At 44.1% G+C, this 20686-nt stretch overlaps 1 protein-coding gene across 2 annotated transcripts; it reads left to right on the top strand.

Moving 5' to 3' along the window:
* The first annotated feature begins 3319 nt into the window (after window positions 1-3319).
* On the top strand, window positions 3320-20164 carry LOC149339675 (CDK5 regulatory subunit-associated protein 3). 2 transcript variants are annotated; one of them, XM_089548358.1, is made up of 14 exons: window positions 3320-3423; window positions 3717-3762; window positions 4077-4208; window positions 4318-4467; window positions 4750-4838; window positions 4931-5020; window positions 7739-7878; window positions 8644-8803; window positions 10816-10893; window positions 10981-11098; window positions 13659-13765; window positions 15811-16016; window positions 18240-18411; window positions 19267-20164. In XM_089548358.1, exons 1-14 carry the CDS (start codon window positions 3418-3420, stop codon window positions 19336-19338), a joined length of 1566 nt encoding a protein of 521 aa, XP_089404484.1. In that variant the 5' UTR covers window positions 3320-3417; the 3' UTR covers window positions 19339-20164. The 2 variants fall into 2 exon arrangements, with proteins under 2 accessions (XP_089404484.1, XP_089404485.1); XM_089548359.1 differs by lacking the exon at window positions 3717-3762 and having other exon boundaries at window positions 3322-3423.
* The last annotated feature ends 522 nt before the right edge of the window (window positions 20165-20686 follow it).

Raw genomic sequence — 20686 nt, 5'->3', positions numbered from 1 at the left:
TTTTCTTGCCACTGCATTAGACTACTACGCAATTGCCGCAGCCAAACATCCCACATGTTTGTCTCTATTGGTGTGCTCCAATTGCTGTCTTCAACTTTGTGTTGCTGTGGATCCAGGACACGGCACTATCGCATTGCCCCTCTTAAAGGGACAGTGAGGAGAGCACTATTAATATTTTTTTTATAGCAAAATCCGATAGTTCGGCATGTCATGGCTTTGTTGCCACTTGGCCGGCAGCGAAAGATGCATTTATTTCTAAGAAATTTGGATTCGAAGTTGAAAAAAAGTTTTTCCCGCCGCTCTGATTCAAACTTGGGATTCTCCTATGACGACAAAGGACTAAGTGACGTGAAACATGACGTGAACATGACGAAACGCAGACTCCATGATTTCTGGCGGCCTAGCAGCAGCCGAAACGAAAGCTACCGCCGGCCGCACGTTGAAGGCATCTATCGGCTATTGCGGCCGTCGCTACAGTCGCTTCGCTTACGTTTGCACTGGCGTTTTGCCAGCGTTACGATGGATCTTGTTCTCGAAGTCGTCAACGAAGTTCTCGCAAATAGATACCTTTAGCATACTGTGTACCTTGTGACCGCTAGCGGAATACCGGGAGCCCCCCTAACGCCGGTGAGCAGGCGCTGATTGGTCACGATGCTTCAGTCGCGCGCGTAGCTGCCGGGCACGTGGCGCCATCTGGCGACGTTAAGGAGATTTGCGCATGCATTGGCGGCGCCTCGGTGATTTGTGGCTTCTCAGGTCCTAGAGTTGCTAGAACCATTGGTTCTAGCAACACTGCTTTGTCCTATGACGTCATCACGCTTGTACTTGCGAGTTTGGCCTGTGGCGGCGATACCTGTATTTTGGTTCTTGCTCTTTTCTACGTTACAAGAGCTTTGTTGTCAGTATGAGTGGTGTTTTTGTAATCAGGAGCTGGTATTCTGCCGATATGAGCCAACTTCAATTTCTCCTCAGTGTCCCTTTAAAACAGCTTCAAAGTGAAAACTGAATTTCAAGTGCACCTGATTTGCATTTGGTATAACCACACTCATTTTTTGCTTTATATATTGCACTCGTGGTTTGAAGCTCTGGTTTCCGTTGCTGCTGACAGACAGCTAGGCATCACTGTCCCTGCAAACGATACACCACTAAGAACACTCCCCACCCACATTCACATTTAAATATATGCTAAACCATTACTGAGGTACATGCATCCCCACTGTGACCAAGGTCGCAGGAAGGCGCTCGCGGCAGCGCTGGATAAATGGTATGGGGATGAGCCCGATTCTGTACGGGTGGATGCCGCCTGCAATGAGCATGGAGCCACTGCAGTTGTCCGCAACCCCCACGTAACACCCCTAACTTTCGAGCTTCCTTAATTAAGGCACAACCTCTGAGGAAGCCAAGGAGACCGATAGTTAGCAATTGCTCTGGCATACACAGACGCCCGTTGCATTATTAGTGACTTAAAAACCGTCATTCTAAATTTTACATGGGGTAACGAGACCGCCGACTCCTTAGCCCGAGGGTCTAAAGAACAGGCACAGGCGGACCTCATGAAGTACTTCTCGAAGGAGCGTATGCATTCGTTTGCTGAGCTCACCGCGAACTCCCGCGCTGAGTGCCTAATCTACCCGCCACCCCACCCACCCCTCACTACGAAGTAACAGTCAATCTGGCGTTGCCTGCAGACGCGAGCGTTGCCTACACCAGCCAAGCCAATCTTTCTAAATTTATGCCGGTACCACCAGCTCCCACTCCAAGGCCACCCTTACCCACATCCTCCTATCATGCCCGGCATCTCCTCCCCCCGCCGGGCAGGTACCTCTCCGACCGGTCAGAGGACCTGGCCATGCAGATAATCGCCGTCAGCCGGGCCGCATAGGTCATGGACCAACACCCGGAGACTCAGAGGGCCTGGGCCTCTAATTCTCTTGCGAAATAAAGTTTCACCCCCACCAGACATGCCAGGCTTTAGGTGAGTAGTTTGTAACCTCGCCTACTGGAATATGAGCAGGAAATCATTTGCTGGTGGGTCTGCTGCTAGAATGCTGGATGCGTGCGGGAAAGGAATGGCGGAGTGTGCCGCACCCGTGTGCTGTGCGATGTCAATGCACGTTCGTCCCCAGATGGTCGAAATTATTCCGGAGCCCTCCACTACGGCACCTCGTTCTTCCTTTCCTCTTTCACTCCCTCCTTTATGCCTTCCCTTACGGCGCGGTTCGGGAGTCCACCGGCATGTGAGGCAGTTAGGGCGCCATTTCCTTGCCTCAAAAACCAATTTTAAAATTTTCACGGGCTTTGAGCGCCGTATGTTTTGGTGTGCAATCGCCGCAGATACTAAAGGCACTGTCAAAGGCATGCTCAAAGGGATCAAGACTGGGGAGCCGTCTTGCGTTTGTCTCTTTTGTCATTATGTCGCCGATAAGAACTGCACTACCCAGTACGGCTGTTGCAAAACCGTTTTTTCTAGTCCGGCATCGCCAGTACCCAACGTTTCTAGATAAAGACAGTTGGAAAACTCTGTCCGGGTATGCGGCCCCTTTCTGTCGCCGATTTCATCTCAAAGAGATGCGAGCGCCATCTCTTGGGTGGTGGGAGTACCGCGTTTGTTTTCTATGGCCTCCGTGACCATCTCAAGCATCGGTACTTTAACATCGCGCTTGATCTCAGAGGCCACGATTTCTCTTCACCGCCGCGGCGCCCATTGGCTCATTGCATTGCGCCCATTGCGCTCTACGTCTGGGGTACGTGAGGATGCTCGAGGTTGAGCTTTTGGCTGTAAATATCGGAAAAAATTGGAAGCCCTTCTTTCCGCGGTTTAGAGAAACATGACGTACCGATTGCCTCCTCGTAGTTTATGTTGATTATATTATCTAAAAACGTTGAACTGGGAGTAGCAGACGACGCGCTCATCCTAAAGCGACCGCAGCGCCACCGCCTAGACGGCGATCGCGTGGGGCCGCTCTGCTCCATGGCTCGCCGGCGAAGTTTCCCAACTGTCTTTATCTAGAAACGTTGCCAGTACCCGAGCCAAACCGGCGAAACGAGGCCTAACACAAGCTGCCACGCGGGACAAGATTACCAAGATTATCCTTGGTGGGCCATCGCACAACAAATAAAGCAATAAATGCACTATTCTTGCTTCAAATTTATAAATAAATACATTTTTATTTGATTGTCACGGCGTGCTTAACACATTAATTTGTATTTTTGAAAGTAAATAATACTTTATAAACATTTATTTAAGGCTCTTCTTTTTGTAGCGCCCTCTCTACTATTTTCTCTTGATTCGTCTGTTATTGTCGAGCCTAGTCGAGCATGTGGTGCACGGCCGATGTGTTTGCGTGTTCGTTGCCGTGCGGAAAGTGAAATCGTGTCATATGCTACAGATTATTTACATTGAAACACTACACCAACATGCAGGTACCGTTTTTAAATTCTCCGTTTCTGTTCATGTTTCTGTCAAGCACCTCATCTTACTGTTACTGAGTTTACCTCGGGAAGTAAAATGTCGCTACTTACTTTGTAGTCTGCTAGCTTGCAGTACTGCTCCGCGTAAGAATCGCATGCTCATCAGTTACAAGCTTTCTGAACGAGGACAAGCTTATGCTGCGTTTGCATTGACAATCCTGAAGCCGGTAGAGGTTCCCTCTGCACATTTATTTTTTTCTCAATTTTTCTGTTCAGCCTCTGAGTCTTACTTCACTTGTTCACAGGGCGAGAGCTTGCTTCCAATTGACATTCAAACCAACAAGTTGTTGGGTGAGTTTCGACAATCGAACTGTCGTCTTTCCTAATTCAAGCAGGTGTTTGCTAACCGCTGCCTAGTTCTTCACGTAGCCAGCGCTACGAGGAGTCATGTTCGGCAAATTTTGACAGCCGCTTGTACCGACATGTTGTATGAAAGGTCTCAACGAGTGGCTGTCAAAATTTGCCATGCGTTTCGCGTTTTAGAAATAATTGTTGCAGGCTTAGTGAATGAACCTTCTAACTCGCCTTGCTGGTTGATGCTTTCCGCTGTGATGCAGGAATATTGTGATACTTTGAAGATGCGCTCATTACCGTTTATTTTCCAGATTGGTTAATAAGTAGAAGACACTGTAACAAGGACTGGCAAGAGAAGGCGCTCGTTGTAAGAGAAAAGATCAATGCCGCCATTCAGGACATGCCGGAAGTTGAAGAAATAACCAACTTGCTCGCAGGAACATGTGAGCATGTTTGTGTACTAATCAATTTGCCTATAACTGAAGGGGCCTTTAACGTGTTGCCCTGGGAAAGGAAATGGAGACCCTAACTTTGTGTTCATTTACTTCACAGACATCCATTACTTTCACTGCCAGAGGATTGTGGATATCCTGAAAGATACAGAGGCCAGCACCAAGAACCTCTTTGGGCGGTACTCTTCACAGCGTATGAAGGACTGGCTTGAAATTCTACGTCTCTACGAAAAGGACAATGTTTACCTTGGTAAGAACAACGCTTTCTGTAACTGGCTGAGCAGTATCTTTTGCAGCTGGTTCAGGTGGCACACTCGGGCTATTCTGTAAGCCCATTCTTTGACATGCTAGGTCTATTTACTACCTGTAATTATAGGCAGCCAAAATTCACGCAGGTGTTGCATACGGAAAAAAAACTTTGCCAATGCACCTCAGCCAAATGCACCGGTAGCAGCTTCTTTTTGCTTCAGTGCTGTGAACGAGTGTACCTTTTGAAAGCCATTGCTGCTTCATTTATCTGTTCTCTCTTCAGCGGAGGCTGCTCAGATGATTATACGTACAGTCAACTATGAAGTACCAGCCCTCAAACGACAGATTACAAAGTGCCAACAAATTCAAGAGGTAATTGTGCTGTTTGACGATCATACTGAAAGGACAATCTGTTCTATATTCGAGTTACTTTTTTGCTGATGTGTTTCTTTTGTCTTTACCAGGAATCAGTCAAAAAAGAGGCCGATTATGCCAAGCATGCTCAGGATCTCAGAGACAGGTACCAGCATGAATGCAAACAGTTGGGCATCAAGGTATGGAAAACCGGGTTGAGCATGCCGTTTGTCTAAGCATCTTAGGGGCTTTAATGCTACATGAGGAGAGCTATGCAGTTTTGTTCACCATTGCAGTGAATAAATATGTGGAGACACATGATAGATTCATGTTCACGCAACACGAAAGAACACGGCTAAGAGGCAGAGATGCACGCAACACAAGGATTGACGATCATTTGACTTTTTATTCGCAGAAAAACGAAATGTATATGATTTCAGATAGCAACCAAATGTAAAGGAAATCAAACATTGTGCATGCACAGAGAGAAGGCATTGAATCACTCTCAACTCGCCCAGTTTTCTTTTCTTAACATCTGGTAACCCTGCAGACATGGTCTTCCTAGGTTTTGTGTGTTGATTGGCATTAGCTCAAAAACTTTGGGGCCGTAGTCTTTCGTTTGAATTGTCCACTACAGTTGAAACCAGAATTCGGCAAACAGTATGGATGCTTATATGTGTTAGGCCCTTTTTGGATGCTTTTTAGTGCTTACACTAAATTATTACTTGAACTAACGAATGTTATTTGAATGCGCATGAAACAGTTGTTCACTGCACTAATGACCTGCACATGCACACATGTGCTGCGGAAAGAATATTTGTTATCAAATGCGTGAACAACACGTGAGAATTGGAATAAGGGAGAATGCTGCAAACTTTTCAAGACTTGTTATAGAGGGAAGTTGCGGAAAGTATAGATAGTATTTCATTGGTTAATGCAGTAGCTGCAGCTGACAATGTTGCTGGACAGCTATCAAAAGCAGTTTTATTTGTGCTATTCAGGGAGCACTTTAGCTTTCTTCAGTGATTGTGGCATTGTTATATGCTCCAGCACCAAATTCATGCCTATTTGTATTTGTTCACCAGTTTGTGAACATCGTTTCCTGCCATAAATTGCTTTCCTGCAGTGTCTTTGGCATACATGAGACACACAGTGAGACACATAGTGGGCCAACCAAAATTTCAGAACGTTTCACTTTGCTTCGCCTACCTGTAAGTTGGAGGCGATGAAAAATCTGGCAAATAAGAAATGGAAGGAGGACACTGCATATGCTTTTAGATGCAGATCCAGAAGTAGACAGAATGGGGTTTTGAAATTTAAGCACTCTGATGCCTATCCTTGTGCACATAAGATTGAGTTCAATTAATGCTTTTGTTTGGGCGAGTTGGTTCATTTCTAATAAGCTACGTAGTACTTGCAAGAAGACAGGACAAAACGAAGAAACACATACGACATGTACAGCGCACATGTACAGAGTGCTATGTACATATCGTGCCTGTTTCTTCGTTTTATCCTGTCTTCTTCGCGGAAGTATGTATCAGAATGAGTGCTTTGCCAATGTGAGTGCACCTGAGTATATCCTACTTTGTGCTCTTATTGAGAACTGTGCACTGCCTAGTTTCCTTCTGGTCACAAATCAGCGGAGTCGGAAGTTAGCTTTGCTTGCTTTTGGCTCCACTTGTCCACAACGAACACTTCCTCCAACACAGCATCAGAAAGCTTAGTCTGAAGCGTGACACTGTATAGTAGGATACCACTTAAAACAGCAGTTGGTTACAATGGGCCATGGTCCACGGTGTCCTGTATTACTGTACTGGGCTATCATAACAGTGAACAAAATCACCTTTTTAATGTTTGACTGTGTCAAGCAAGCCAAAGGCATCAAAATTCTTCAGCTTATAATTTCACCTCTTGATTAGCTTCTTGCTTAGGTAATAAGAAATGCTTTAACAACAATCTGCTTTTTGTCCTAGAGGGATTCTGTTTGGCGGCCTTGAGTGTGGTTGGAGCTTTCACTGCAGACTCGAGTTGTATACGACTGTAGATCTTACCACAGGCACTGTCTTGTTCGTATACATCATGTGGTTCATTCTCAGCAGTGTAACGCAAGGCGTACATTCCTTCTTATTTTCTTCATTGTGTTGTTGGCTCTGCCATAGACATGTGTTGTTGTGTTTATAACATCTGCTAAACGCAGCTGTGATACCTGCTCTGTCACTCAGATGCTTGCTGCATGTTCTTTAAACATTGCAATGCCTTCTGTCCTTACCGGGATGCACAACCACATGTGTAAACAGTTTAGTCAGATACAACTCAAGAACGCAACAGCTTTTCCCTGTCAAAAGACCCCCTTCCAGCCAGTGGTATCGGCCGATTCTCATTACCCTGCTAGTGTGACAATGCAGGGAGTGGTAGATGAAAGTGATAATCCCTTCCTTCTATGGTCAAGGATTGACCCTTCTCTCCATTGTGGCACCGCTTCCTGCATTGTCATGCTAGCTGAGTTATGAGAATCGGCTGATGCCATTGGCTGGAAGAGGATCCTTTGACAGGGAAAAGCTACTGCGTTCTTGAGTTGTATCGGGCTGTAGCTAAATGTGCGGCTATTTATTTACTTTTTTAGCTAGCTATCAACTGTTTTGGTCAGTTTTATGCCTCAGTCAAGTTTATTTATTTTGTTAGCACAAGTTTACCTTACTATTCTTTATGTTCACTGTTTTTCTACTGTCTGCATAACGTTTCCATTTTGCTTCATGTGATGAAGATGTTTGCTACACTTTTTCATAAATTGCTTTCACAGCCATCAAAAGACACTCATATGAGGTGCGATAATAAGTTAATGGTGAAATACGGAAAGGGACCTGTTTTCTTCATTACGGAGACTGTTTCTGTTTAATCCCTTGGCATGTTTTACACAGGGCGAGTGCATTAAGAAGGAGCTTCTGTCATTGCTTGACGAGCTGCCTGGACTGTTTGAAGGAGCAGTCGAGGCACTGCGAAAGGTTCAGCCCGCCATCGACCTGTATAGGCTGTTCCTCGGATTCACGTTGCCATCTAGGTGAGCCCTCCACTCAGCTGGGACACAAAAAAACAGCAAGTGAACAGATGTGGCAAAAACTCTCATAAAATTAACAGGGAAGCAAAAGGTTTCTCTACATGCAAAGTTTTAATTAAAGAAGACTGCTCCAAGCAGAAAGATGCACCTCGGAACTAGAATTTATTTATTTTATTCTCAGGGCATTACAGAGGGTAGTGGGTAATACGTAAGAGTGTGAAAAAGCAAAAAGTTGCAGAAAACAATGTCAGCTAAACAGAAAAAGCAAACAGAATTATAAGGAAATCTATTATACAATGCTTATAAAATAATGTGAAGATATAAAACAAGAGCAGGGAATAATATACCATTGAAAGAAAGAAAGCAATCAAAGCTTGGAATTGGATACATTGGAGCGAAACTTGAGTTGGTGATCGTTAAGTAATGTTTCACCTAGGACTAGTGTTTGTTGTATCCAGGAAAAAAATGAGACTCTTCTGCTAATGTATTATCTATTGCCTTTAAAGATGCAGGAAATATTGTTATCTGGCCACTGAAGAAAAACTGCATGGTCGTTATTGCCAGTTCTGTCTGTGTGCAGTGTAAAAGAAGGCTTTCGAGGACTGGTTTGATAAAGGAAGTTTAGTGTTTGGTAATCGCCATGAGTTTGATTGGCTCTGTCAGCTAGTACATGTGCTGTGTGAAATGGTCATTTTTGCTTTGCAATCAGTCAGCTTACAAACGGCGCCATTGGGTACTGTTTACATTGGCTCATGCATTTCTCTGCAGCAAAGCGGACGGCAGCAAAGCAGTACCACTCCTTCAGTTCCTCATATCGCATGGGAACGTGACAACGTACCAGTGGCGGCACGGCGAACCGCCTGAGGTGGTGGAGGAGACTCTGCCTGTGCTCCCTGTCGACATCGACAATGGTAGCAGTGAAGACCAGGTAACCCCGCTAGGTTTCTGTTCTTACGCCTGTGGTTGTTGCACTAAGCTACTGCAATGCAATGGATGCAGCTCTTTTTTTTTTCTTGCGTGCTTCCTGTATTTCCCATGTTTACCAGTCGCTGTGTTTCCTAAACCTTGTTATTATTAAGTTGCACCCATGCGATGGTTTGCTCAAACAACTAGCATTTCAGAACTTGTTACTTTGGCAAAGAGAATATGTGCGCTTAGTCTAAGCAAAAATACACGAAGGAACAGAAGAAAACACACAGGCACTAGCTAGTGTCTGTGTGTGTCATTTTGCTTGTGCGTGTTCTACAGCATGACATTAGCAAGGCTGTCACTTGTGTGGTTATGCAAGCTGTAGTAAGAACACAGTCGTGCTCAAGCACTGATTTGACCTTGCCAGGACATGCAAAATTAAGTTTAAACTGTCTTAAGATTGAATGAAAGGATGTTTTAAGTTTGCAGATTAGTAAAGCTTCATATGCTTGAAATATCATTTAATGGCAGTTCGAGGTCACGTTCAGAATGAGGGGCCGTACAGATGATCTCAAAATAATGATACGCCCGGTAGAACCTGATGAGCGTTGTCCATGTGTGAAAATTAGCAATCTGCAGTACTTCAGTACTTCAGTCGTCATGGGTTGCTGGTCCGAAAATAGCAATCTAATTGTCTGTATATTCATCAGGAAATGACCCAGTCCTGATGGGCTGTTTCTTTTGGTGCAGGCCTTAAGGAGAAAAACGTTCTTTGTTAGCAATTTTTGACAGGACTAGCACCACGCAGAATGGTTGGTTGGTTGGTTTATGGGGTTTAACGTCCCAAAGCGACTAAGGCTATGAGAGACGCCGTAGTGGAGGGCTCCGGAAATTTCGACCACCTGGGGTTCTTTAACGTGCACTGACATCGCACAGTACACGGGCCTCGAATTTCTCCTCCAAAGAAATTCAGCCGCCGCGGCCGGGATCGAACCCGCGTCTTTCGGGACAGCAGCCGAGCACCATAGCCACTGAGCCACCGCGGCGGCGCACCACGCAGAATGTGCTCGTCTACAATTTTCTAGTCTTGATCACATTGTATATGACATTGCAATTGGGGTGGGTAGGCCTTCATGAGGTGTCGATGCACCTTTTGTCTGCTCTCCCTCGGTTTTTATTGCTTTGTAATGCAAACCAAAATAAAGGTTAAAAAAATTTTCGAAACAATGCGCTGTTTCCTCCTAATGAAACACAGGCACTCATGGTGACTTTTGAATATGCTTGAATCAACGAAATAGGTAACTGACATCAAATTGATAAGGGCCGACTTGAGCGGATATAATGTGACTTAATTACTGTGCACCACACCAGGTGGCGCTAAGCCGTGCAATGTAGCAAGGATTAATTCAATGGAAAAGAAGCGTAGTGTAGAACTATATCGATACTGGAAAAAGCAGATCAGGAAAGAATTTTTCTGTGATAACTCAAGAGGCAGTGCCCTACTTTTTGAAGCTAGGTGTCTTAGAACGTGCATCTACAAAAAGAAATTTAACGAAGAAGATGACACATGTGCAGTGTGGGGTCGATCTGTGGAAACAATTGAACATCTCATACTCAGATGTGGTGGTATCCATCTAGATGTCGATGCAGGCACAGTCACTCTTCCTGGGGCCCTAGGGTTTAAAGATAACAATGGTCACTTAAATAAATCTGCAGTGGAAGTTAGCAAAAAGCGATTGGAGGATTGGTGGGGGAAAAGCAGAGATGTGACGTAAGGTTAGAAGTGTGGGAAACCGTAGGTAAAGAAGATGGCAAATCTTAATGAGAATTGACAACACAGTTGAACAAAAATAATGAAATAAAAGCCGAGCATGGTGGCAATTGCCACCACCCCGTTTCAAAGGGGGTGCTCCTATCCATCCATCCAGCGATTTTATGCATGCACCTACACTCATGAATGGGGTAGGTTGTCATTTTTCGTGCTACTGCTTGTACTGCGCATCGCTTATGTCTCTCAATTTCTCCCACCAGATCGACTTTGGCGATCTGGACCTCGGAAGTGGCAGCTGCGATTCCAATGCCACGTCCCCTAATGGCGACTTTGTGCACGTATGTTTACTTCCACACTTCTCTTGTTTGGTGCCTCTAAATCCATCGCAGTATGGCTAGTGACAGTAATGGCTGTCACACACACAGGTGGGCTTTGGTGACGGCGAAGAAGCGATAGTTGTAGCTGGTGAAGACAGCATTTCTTGGGACATCAGCGTTGAAGCAGATGGCACTGCGGCAAGCGGCACTGCTCAGCCGGCAGTCGGTGAGTGCCAAGTTATTTAGATGAGTTAGTTGATGATTATTTTCTTGCATTGCCTTCCAAACTGCAGGGTATTGTATCCAAAACAAACATTGCATCGTCTTAAATAATTTTTACTTGACAATCATACTACAACTTTTGCTTGGGAATAAAATTTAGGCCGATATCAAAACTGCAAGGTGTAGTTCTTAAAAAGGCAAAGGCTATGTTCATGAAGCAGACGTGGCAGATGCAACATGTGTTGCAATGAATACCGGTTGGTTAGTTCATATTGGCCAGTATGCACGCTGACAAGTTACAGTCAACATTTTTGGGTATAGTATGGTTGGGTATACTAGTATAGTTGGGTATAGCATGGTTGTGATGGCAGCCCGGCAGGCAGGAAGACGGCGAGACGCTTCCAAAAGAAACTTTTTACTTGGATTACTTTCGTGCACAATGAATTAGTTAAGCAACTTGGCTCTGGTGGTAGTAGCAAATGCTCTTGGCGGCATCAAAGATCAGAATTACCACCACATTCAGCTGCGTTGAATTTAAAGGCAGCATCAAACACATGACAGGAGCACGGAAGGACAATAATCATCTCGAAAACGTGGAAATAGCAGTGCGTGATTATGTTTTCTTGCAAGGGCTTTGGTTCCTTCTTGCCTAGTAAACAAAGTGATAAGCCCATGTGCCGTCCGGCGATAAACAGCCAAAAAGTAGAGATGACTGAAACAAGCAAGGCTTTGCGGCAATATGAACCTAGCTTTATCTGATACATGCGCCTGAAGAAAAAGCTTTGGTGTTTTTGAGAACATGTAACATGTGCTTTTGGTAGTGGTAGCCTTTCAGTAGGTTTTATGCGATGTCATTAGGAGTGTTGTAAAGGCAAAAACTGTCTGGTGGTAGTGTCGATATCTGTGCCTGTGTGAAACCTGTGCTTGCCAACTGTGGCAGGTGATATTCAGGAAGATTTCCCCTCTCTCCACCTGCCAGCTGTCTTCCTCTCCCTGGCCTTCTCCCCTCTGTCTCTCTACTTTGAGGGGAGAGGAGGCAGAGGCCAGACGAAGAATGACCCAGCAGAAATGAAAATGACTCAGACAAAAGCAGGCCTACGTGCAAAATAGACAGCCTCTCGAAGGACTACCTGTTCGAAAATGAGGCTGATGGAAGCTGTTTCTTCTATAGCTGGGCACAACTGCATAACGAAGCTGCAGATGCCTCCCAAACGAGACCTTCCAGCTGGTGGCGTCGACTTCTTTTCGGGACTCCGCGGTTAATCCGATTAAGCTGTGGCTATTCCCCTTTCATCTGCCAGCCTCTGCGATTTCACGCTAGCAGCTCTTAAGGTCTCAGTCATGGGGGAGAGGAGGAGAATCGTTCAAGAGGGAGAATTGATTGAAGCCATTGGCTGGTGGGGCTGCTTTGAGAGCCATTTGCTGCTTAGTTCCTCGACTATAGCATAGTTCGGGAACAGCAACCTGGGTCTCACAAGCCCCATCTGTGGCTTTGTTTGAAACAGCCACTGCGATGGTAGTATGATGCGGACTCGCCGTTGTCTCTCAGCGGGACACACTTTGCGTACCGTATTTTCCGGTATATAAGACGCACCCTTGTATAAGACGCACCTGCCATATATGCAGGCTGTTATGGAAAAAGTTGGCATATAAGACGCACCCGTGTATAAGACGCACCCCAATTTACCCAGTTAGGCTAATGAGGCTTAATTAAATATGCTTGTGTGACCATCGTGAAATGCACCGTACCTGTGAGTTCTTAAGCAGCGCTAAGTGATCGATAAGGCGACACTCATGCCATACCCGCCCACGTTTTAGCAAAAAAAAAAACGAAAGAACTCTCCTTATGTCCATAACAACATTTTATTTTCACTTAAAACCTTTGAAGTCTTCATCTTCGGATGCGCTATCAAAAAGTTTGCCCCTTTCTCGAGGCAATGCAGCTGAAACATTCTCTTGGCACAATGCACGTACTACGTACACAGAGCAAACAAAGTGGCAAAGGGAGACTAAAAAAAAATGCCGGCTTCTCTTGACAATGGCGAAAAGCGCGATTGTCGCCATCTTTTTGGCATTTCACATTACTTTTGCTTGGGGCCTCCGAAACGGCCGCATGTTTATGATCCCGGAAGTCATCATCCCTGCCGTTTCATGATAAAGTTCACCTAAAAAAGTTGTGCATGGCGGTCCCCGTATTATAGCCGTGTTACAACCGCGTTATTGGTAGCGATATTTTTCCGGTGAAAAAAGCTTCAACATGAACCCGAGTAATTTCTGAACTCACAAAAAAAAAAGCCGAAAAATTCGCATATGACGCACCCTTGTATAGGACGCACCAACAAGATTTTTGAAAAAAAGCCGCGTCTTATATACCAGAAAATACGGTAGTTGTTTAGTCGGAATTGGAATAGACTGGGGAGTGAAAGACAGTGGACTGAGAACTGGAATGGAATCGGAACTGAAATAGATTGGCGAGTGAAAGAATGCTGTCACATTTTCTCTGCATCAGTCCTATTGATTGCCCCTAATTTTTTTTTTCTGCGATATTCAACGTGCCTTTCCAGAGGAGCAGTCCAGCCACAGTGGTGCCAAGGTGGCTAGGGGAGCAGATGCCTTGTCGCTGTTGCACAACCAGGAGACAAGAACGCAGTTCTTCAACGAGCTTGAGGAGGTATGCATTTAGAAGCATCGCATAATTTAGGTAGAGATGTGGTCACAAATAGTTTTCAAATTCAGTACTTGTACTGGTCTGTGATGCTCCACATATGTTAAAAAATATTGATGCATGGAATGTCCTTGTACCAATAGCTTTTCAAACTTATGGTGTTTCAGTGTTGCAACAGACTTTCCAAAATGGTCTTCAGATGCAGTATAAAAAAATTGCCCTAAATGAAAAGTTGGATCTAACATGGGGAAAAACTACACTCATTTTTGCAGAGACGAATTAAACTGGAAATTTTATTGTTTTAAAGGTATTCGTTTTAGCAGTGCAGCTTCTCCTCCATTCCCAAAACACTCTTGTATGATAATATATAAAATTGCTTGTAAACATTGCAGTGTAAATTTTGATATTCCAGCTTATTTCGGCAAATTGCAAAAATGACTTGCAAGTAGTGTTTGTTGTTGTTCTCCACAGTCTTCACTTCCTTGAGTAACAAATGCAGCCTTATTGAGTCTTATTCGGTTGCTGATATCTCACTCTCTTGGATGCATTAAAAAAAAAAAAAAAGGTTATCACATACTTATTCCTGTTCTGGCTGTTGCAATCCTGAAAAATTGTGTCAGAATGAAGTGTGACATGACAGATGATGGAGTGGCTGCATGTTGTTTGCCATTTTTGCATCTCCTAGACATCTATTGGAAAGCTTTCGGCTTTACTGCCTAGTCTGCTTCAAATAATTTTTATCACTTCTTGCACAGACTTTCGGTGAGCATTGATTCTGAGAAATGTCACTTATGTATAGTTTGCTCTGTCCTTCTGGTTCTTTGCTTAGCTGCTCGAATTAAAGAAAAAAAAATAATTACTGTAATGTTTCATTAGGTGATACCTTTAAATTTTCGTTGAATTATCATCACCCAGAAAATGCTCTATGTATATGTTTGTATTCATGAATTTTTGAGCACGCTAATGTTGGGTTGTTCTGTTGTCTTATTCAGAGAACAGTAAAATCATTTGTCGAAGTGCCACTGTAACTTTACTTTTAATTTTTTAGCGTGCAGAACAGGTTACTTGTACTATTGTCTTGCTTTGGTGCACGCTAAACAACCCCAGATGGTCGAAATTTCCGGAGCCCTTTACTACAGCGTCCCTTATAGCCAGAGTCACTTTGGGACATTAAACCCCCATGAACCATAAACCATGCTATCTTGCTTTGAATGTTACTTTGTATTTTGCACTTGTGAGCTGCGGCCACTTGAATGCCTTTAAAGGGCAACTGCATAGGTTTTAGAAATCAACGAGCTTAAGAGGGTCGAATGTGCAAAACTTGCAGGTAAAGCATGCAAAGTCTTTTTGGGCTAGCACTTGAAATAGTGAAGTAATCGCCAATTAACGTCCGGACGCCCTTCAAGCTTCTCCACAGCGCAAAACGCTAAGTGGGGGGGCACATGATGACGTCATTGAAGGTATCGGTACATTTCCAACACACAAACGCCTGCTTTTAAGGAAAAAAACAATACCACCGAAGGCAAACCCTGCCTAGAGTTGTTTGGCAGCGTCTAACGAGTCAGGGCAGGGTGTGGCGGATGGAAGCGGTAATTTGAAATCATAAACTTCCGTGACGTCACACTGAATTTCCCTGCACTCCTTCGGTGCATTGAGGAGAAGCGCAAATTTCAATCGACGATTATGTCACTATTTTAAGTGTTAGGGAAAAAGCGCTTGGCATGCTTTACCTACATCCTATATAGATTTGAATCTTTGAATATCGCGAAATTCCAAAAAAAGTGCAGCAGTTGCCCTTTAAGGTTCTTGGTATAGTCCCATGATCCTCCATCGACTCGATGTACAATTGCCCCAACAGCCATCAGAGCTGCCAAGGGATGGCACACAATTTCTTAAAGTTAGGGAAACATGAGTCGAGAGGCTTCTTAGTTGCCTTCAAGAGGCCTCTGAACTGATTCCTAAATGGCTCTGAAGGTAGTGTTTATTTGAAGCGCGGCATGCAACATGTTGGTTCCTAATGGGGTGTCGTCCTGTCCTTCCCCCTCCCCCAGCTGGAGTGCTTCCTGGCCCAGTGGCTGAGCGAGATGCAGCTGGACGGAGATGCCCTCTCAGCCAGTGTGCTGCAGCAGGCACCTGCCGAAGTGCAGCTGCAGACGCGAGAGTCGCTGCTGGCACACCGGGAGGTGGTGCGCTCGTGCGTGTCCTCCCTGACCACAGTGCGCATGCAGCACCTCTATCAACTGCACAGCTCACCCAAGTGCGTCACTCGTCACTGGTCTCCCCCTTGTTGCTCCTTAACTCTTGTGTTTCCATTAGGGATCTCGTAGAGCTCTCACGTCAAAGAGGCCTTTGTCATCTCTTGTTCTGTGTTCTCACAGTGATCTCAGAGATCTCATACCCAGCTGATCAGTTTTTTTTTCTGTTCACCACAACCCAGGTACTCAGGCGCCTACTTGTGTTTAGCATAGTTATTGCGTTTATCATCTGAGACTGCCCTTTCAAGCTTCCTGATTGCAGGAAAGTGAAAGCTGAGCTGACTCATGCAATGGGATCGAATTGTATTGAAGGTGGAAAAATTAATCGGTGCTGTTTCTAAGATACATTCCTCTGAAATAGAAACTTCACAGAAATTTTTCTTCGAAATTTACTTCTGATAATGGGATGTCACTGTATTGTGTTTACAGTGAACTCTGCGAGCAACTTATACCACTGTTACCTGGGCAGTCTTAATGCGCATTGAAGTCAGTGGCCATTCATTTCTTGAGGGCCATTCATGTGCATTGTTGCCGTATGGAAAATCTCAATGGTCACTGAGAAATGTGCATTCACTTCAGCAGCTGGCACTCCGTGCTTCAAATGAGGTCATTTATATTTAACAAAAAGAGTTGCAATGGATCAGCAGGTGAGTGGTTTTTGAAGTAAGCATAATACTCCGATTAAATGTCTTATAGAAACGCTTAGCCAGACACTTATTAATTGCATAAACTACAGACTGCAATAGTAGGACAGTGATGGGCAGTGCTATACAGTGAAATTTAGAAGCATTAACTTGATGGGGCTTGCAAGTAACCATCAGAATCTCAATGACCATTGAGCAGGACCTTTTTTCGGGAGTTGAGCAACAGCAGTATGAAGCAGTGGGTGTAGCTCCACAAAGTGGCAGCACGTCCCCACGAATCAGCCGCATGCCGTCATAAAGTGGTAGCATGGCAATGATAGGGGCTACTGGTGTGTGAAAGGCTGTGTGTGTGCACGCATCAGAGGCTTTTGTCCCACTCATTCGTTTTGCATGTTTCTCAAGTGTTGATTCCCTTTATCAGCCTACCAGTTGTTTCTACGTTTTTCCGTGCAGTCCTCATTTCTTTTTTTTTTTTTGCCCTTGGTTATGGTTCATCTGAAAAATTTGATATCTTGTCATAATTGGGATGCTTTTCCTTGTCTTCCTAGGCTCTGTTTTCCCCTTTGCATTATGTTCATGCGCATGTAGTACCTCCTGCTGCTTGACTGTAGCTGCTGCAGGCAAAAATTTATCTGAAGAATTTTCTGGACAAAAGATGCATTGGTGCACCTGCCAATCACCTTGAAAAAGTAATGCTTCAATTTCTCGATGCACCATAGTAAACAAGTTTATAGGAAAGCAGCACCTAGTTCTGAAAACATTTGCGCCTGCACTCACCTCTGTTGGGTACCTGTGATGTGTTCAAGCAAAGCTATATTTGTTCTGCTTAAGGGGGGACCCTGGTCTTGAAAAAAAAATTTTATTAGTCTAGATATAGTAACGAAATTTTCAGGCCACATGTATTTTTGTGTGCTGATTTTAGATATGTCATTTAATTTCGTGTAAAACAATTCCTTGAGCACTTGTGCAATTTTTATGCAAGTCTTTTGGAGAGAGCATATAAGAAAATTTGCTGCAAGAAACTCGCTGAAATGCATGCCATTGGGCTCTCTTGACACCAAGGAATGCAATAAGGGTAAAATTATTATCCTGGCTATCATAGAACCTGAGTTACAGGGTACTGAAGCTGCCACTTCAGAAACAGGAATACACACTTTTCTTCTCATTTCTGAAGCGACAACTTCAAAACTCTATAACTCAAGTTCTATGATAGCCAGGATGATAATTTTACCCTTATTGCATTCTTTGGTGTCAAGAGAACCCAATGGCATGCATTTCAGCGAGTTTCCTGCAGCAAATTTTCTGCAAAACTTTTCCCAAAATACTTGCATAAAAATTTTGCAAGTGCTCAAGGAATTGTTTTACACAAAATTAAATGAATATCCAGAATCAGCGCACAAAACTACATGTGGCCTGGAAATTTCATAACTGTGACTTCATTAATAAAATTTTTTTTTCAAAGACCAGGGTCCCCCCTTAATTCGCTGCTAAATTGCCTCATTTTGCTTATCTTGCTTTCGTGAATATTGCCATTTTTCCCCCCTTTGAGTCGTTAGTCACGCATGCTGAATAAATGTGCAGGTATGTTGACCGCTTGGTGGACCAGCTACAGCAGAAGCTGTACCTGTCTGACAAGAACCTGCAGTCGCGGGAAGCTGTGGCCACTCGGCGTCAGGAGGCCCTTGAAGAACAGCGGCAGCTGCAGCCTAAGCTGGATCTGATCCTGGCCAAGATTAGGCAGCTGCAGAAGCAAGTCAGTATGCGCTATCTCCTCACATACAGCATTCTGAAATGTCTCTCCAAGGAATACCAAGTGCAGTCTCATAACTTGATAGCAGGTGTCTGAATATTTAACACTCAGCCGATGGCCTTGTAACCAGCCTAGTACACCACCCTCTATTGTTCTTGCTGTGCTTGAACAGAGAACTGCGAATGTGAGAGATGTAAAAAAATGGCTGGTGGTTTGGCATTGCTAAGCGCAAAATATTTTGATACTGTACGAAATAAGTTTTTGCAGGTGGACAGTTTTTGTGTGTGGACACCACCACACCACCCCACATGCCTCAAAGCGTGATTGATGTGTCCACTGACCCCAGAGTGTGATTGAGGTGTCCACTGACCCACAGCTCCTGCTTTGTGGCCTTCCTCTCCTCAAAATCAATGGAGTCTAATGGTTTTGAGGAAAGGAAAGGCCCGTAACTATCTCAATTTGTAGGTGGACCCACCAGCGCTGCCCAGATGTCCACTGATCCAGTGAGCCAGTCACACTTGCTACTCAGAGTCCTCACACAGACACGCTGAAACCTGGGGAGTGTGGCCAGAAGTGCGTCCGCACTGAAACCACAAACATAAATGTTAATCGTAATACTGGATTGAAAAATCTACTGCGGTGCGCATGTTATTGTCAGCAATTACTAGTGAACACAGGAAGTCTCATTCCACACGAATACACTGCATTGCCATGCCTTGCGGTACTTTTTAAATGTTTTGAAACTTGCCATTGTTAAGTAAGCAGGTAATTCGTATATAAATCTTTGGTCAGTGCTTCTGCTCCTTGTTGCATGCAGGTGCCCTAAATGAGTCTTCCCCCTTTTCTTTTTGTTCAAAGGTACAAGACGACATTTCCAAGAGGTACAAGGGCCGGCCTGTCAACATAATGGGAGGAATCAATGTAATGTGATGACTTTCAGTGAAGCAGTGCCTGCGAAATCTGCCAGGAGGCCTTGCCGACCGGTGCAACCGAAGGACCACCCATCAGTTTTCAACACTGTAATGGCTTGCTCGGTCACAACCACTTGACCCCCAATAGCTCATGCCTTCTGACAGCTCGTCGGGAATGCAGTAGGATTCGATCCTGGATGCGCGAAAGAAGAAGGGAAGGACTTGGCAGTCTGTAATGGGTTGAAGCTGTGAGATCACTCAAGATGGGGCTGGTGCCGTGGCTACCAAGGCAGCACTTAGCCGTTTTTGTTTTCGTCATATACATTTTCTTGTTACTGTTGGCATACAGTTGTACATACTGATTGACTCTACAAATTTTTACTTATATGTTGTATTTTGCTTGTCCTCCAGTTACCAACTATGCTACTGCTTACCAACTACAGTATCATGTCATCAGTTATCAGCTGTAATGGTGTACTGACTCTGGACTGCTTGTGTTTGACCCAGAGAATAAATGCAGTGGCTTGTGGTAGCATTTAATTTTTTTAAAAGCAATGCTATGTGGGAAGTGCATGACAAGAATCTACTTTTCTTTTTTTGCTGCAATTCTTTGAAGTAAATGCTGCGTGAGCTAAAAGTAACCATCAGTGACCATTGTGGGGATTCAAAAATGTTCCACGGAGGACTTTATCATGTCAATGTCTCTTAAAGTTATATAGACACCAAGTTTTCAGATTCTGTTGTTCCTAAGGCTGTGTGCACTATTATCAGCAAAAAGAACAAACTGAACATGAAAACTTGGTGTCAGTGTTTCTTTAAAATAAAATATTTTTATTGGCACATCATTCATGATATCTGTGCACTATGATATCACCGACTTTTGTATGAGAGCTGGTTGGTGGCAAGAGTACAATTATTGGTGTACTAAAGTGGGATAGGCTCTTCTGGTTAGTTTATGCAGGACTTAAATTTGTTAGTTGCATGCCTAAAGAGAGGGCTATCAAATTTCAACTTTCCTTGCTTATGCCAGCAACATTAATTTGCTATTGATGCCGGAGGTTCCGAATTGCTGTAATGACCTTATGTTTTGCAAATTTGTATTATCCATGCAAAATAGGTCCTAGAGAAAATGTGTAGTGATGTGCAATGAAACAGCACACTGCTGTGCTTTCCGCACAAGCAAAATTAGTGTTGTCTAGATTTTGCGAGACTAGAGCACAAAATTTATTTGTGAAGTATTGAGCCCATGAAAAAAAAAGTCATTTACAATATGTAAAACATATTTGGAGCCTGCCATGTTCTTACAGGGGTATTTCACTTTTGAAATGTGCCTGAAATAAACAGTTTATGTAGACACACCTATTACA

Source organism: Amblyomma mixtum, chromosome 6, assembly GCF_055824585.1.
Source record: "Amblyomma mixtum isolate Tamu chromosome 6, ASM5582458v1, whole genome shotgun sequence".
NCBI lineage: Eukaryota > Metazoa > Arthropoda > Arachnida > Ixodida > Ixodidae > Amblyomma > Amblyomma mixtum.
This window is presented reverse-complemented; position numbering and strand designations above follow the sequence as displayed.

What these genes read in the sequence shown, in the direction of transcription:
- LOC149339675 (XM_089548358.1), top strand. An exon ending in TCAAACCAACAAGTTGTTGG is followed by an intron (nt 3,763 to 4,076) that starts GTGAGTTTCGAC and finishes TTTATTTTCCAG; the next exon opens with ATTGGTTAATAAGTAGAAGA. An exon ending in AGTGCCAACAAATTCAAGAG is followed by an intron (nt 4,839 to 4,930) that starts GTAATTGTGCTG and finishes TGTCTTTACCAG; the next exon opens with GAATCAGTCAAAAAAGAGGC.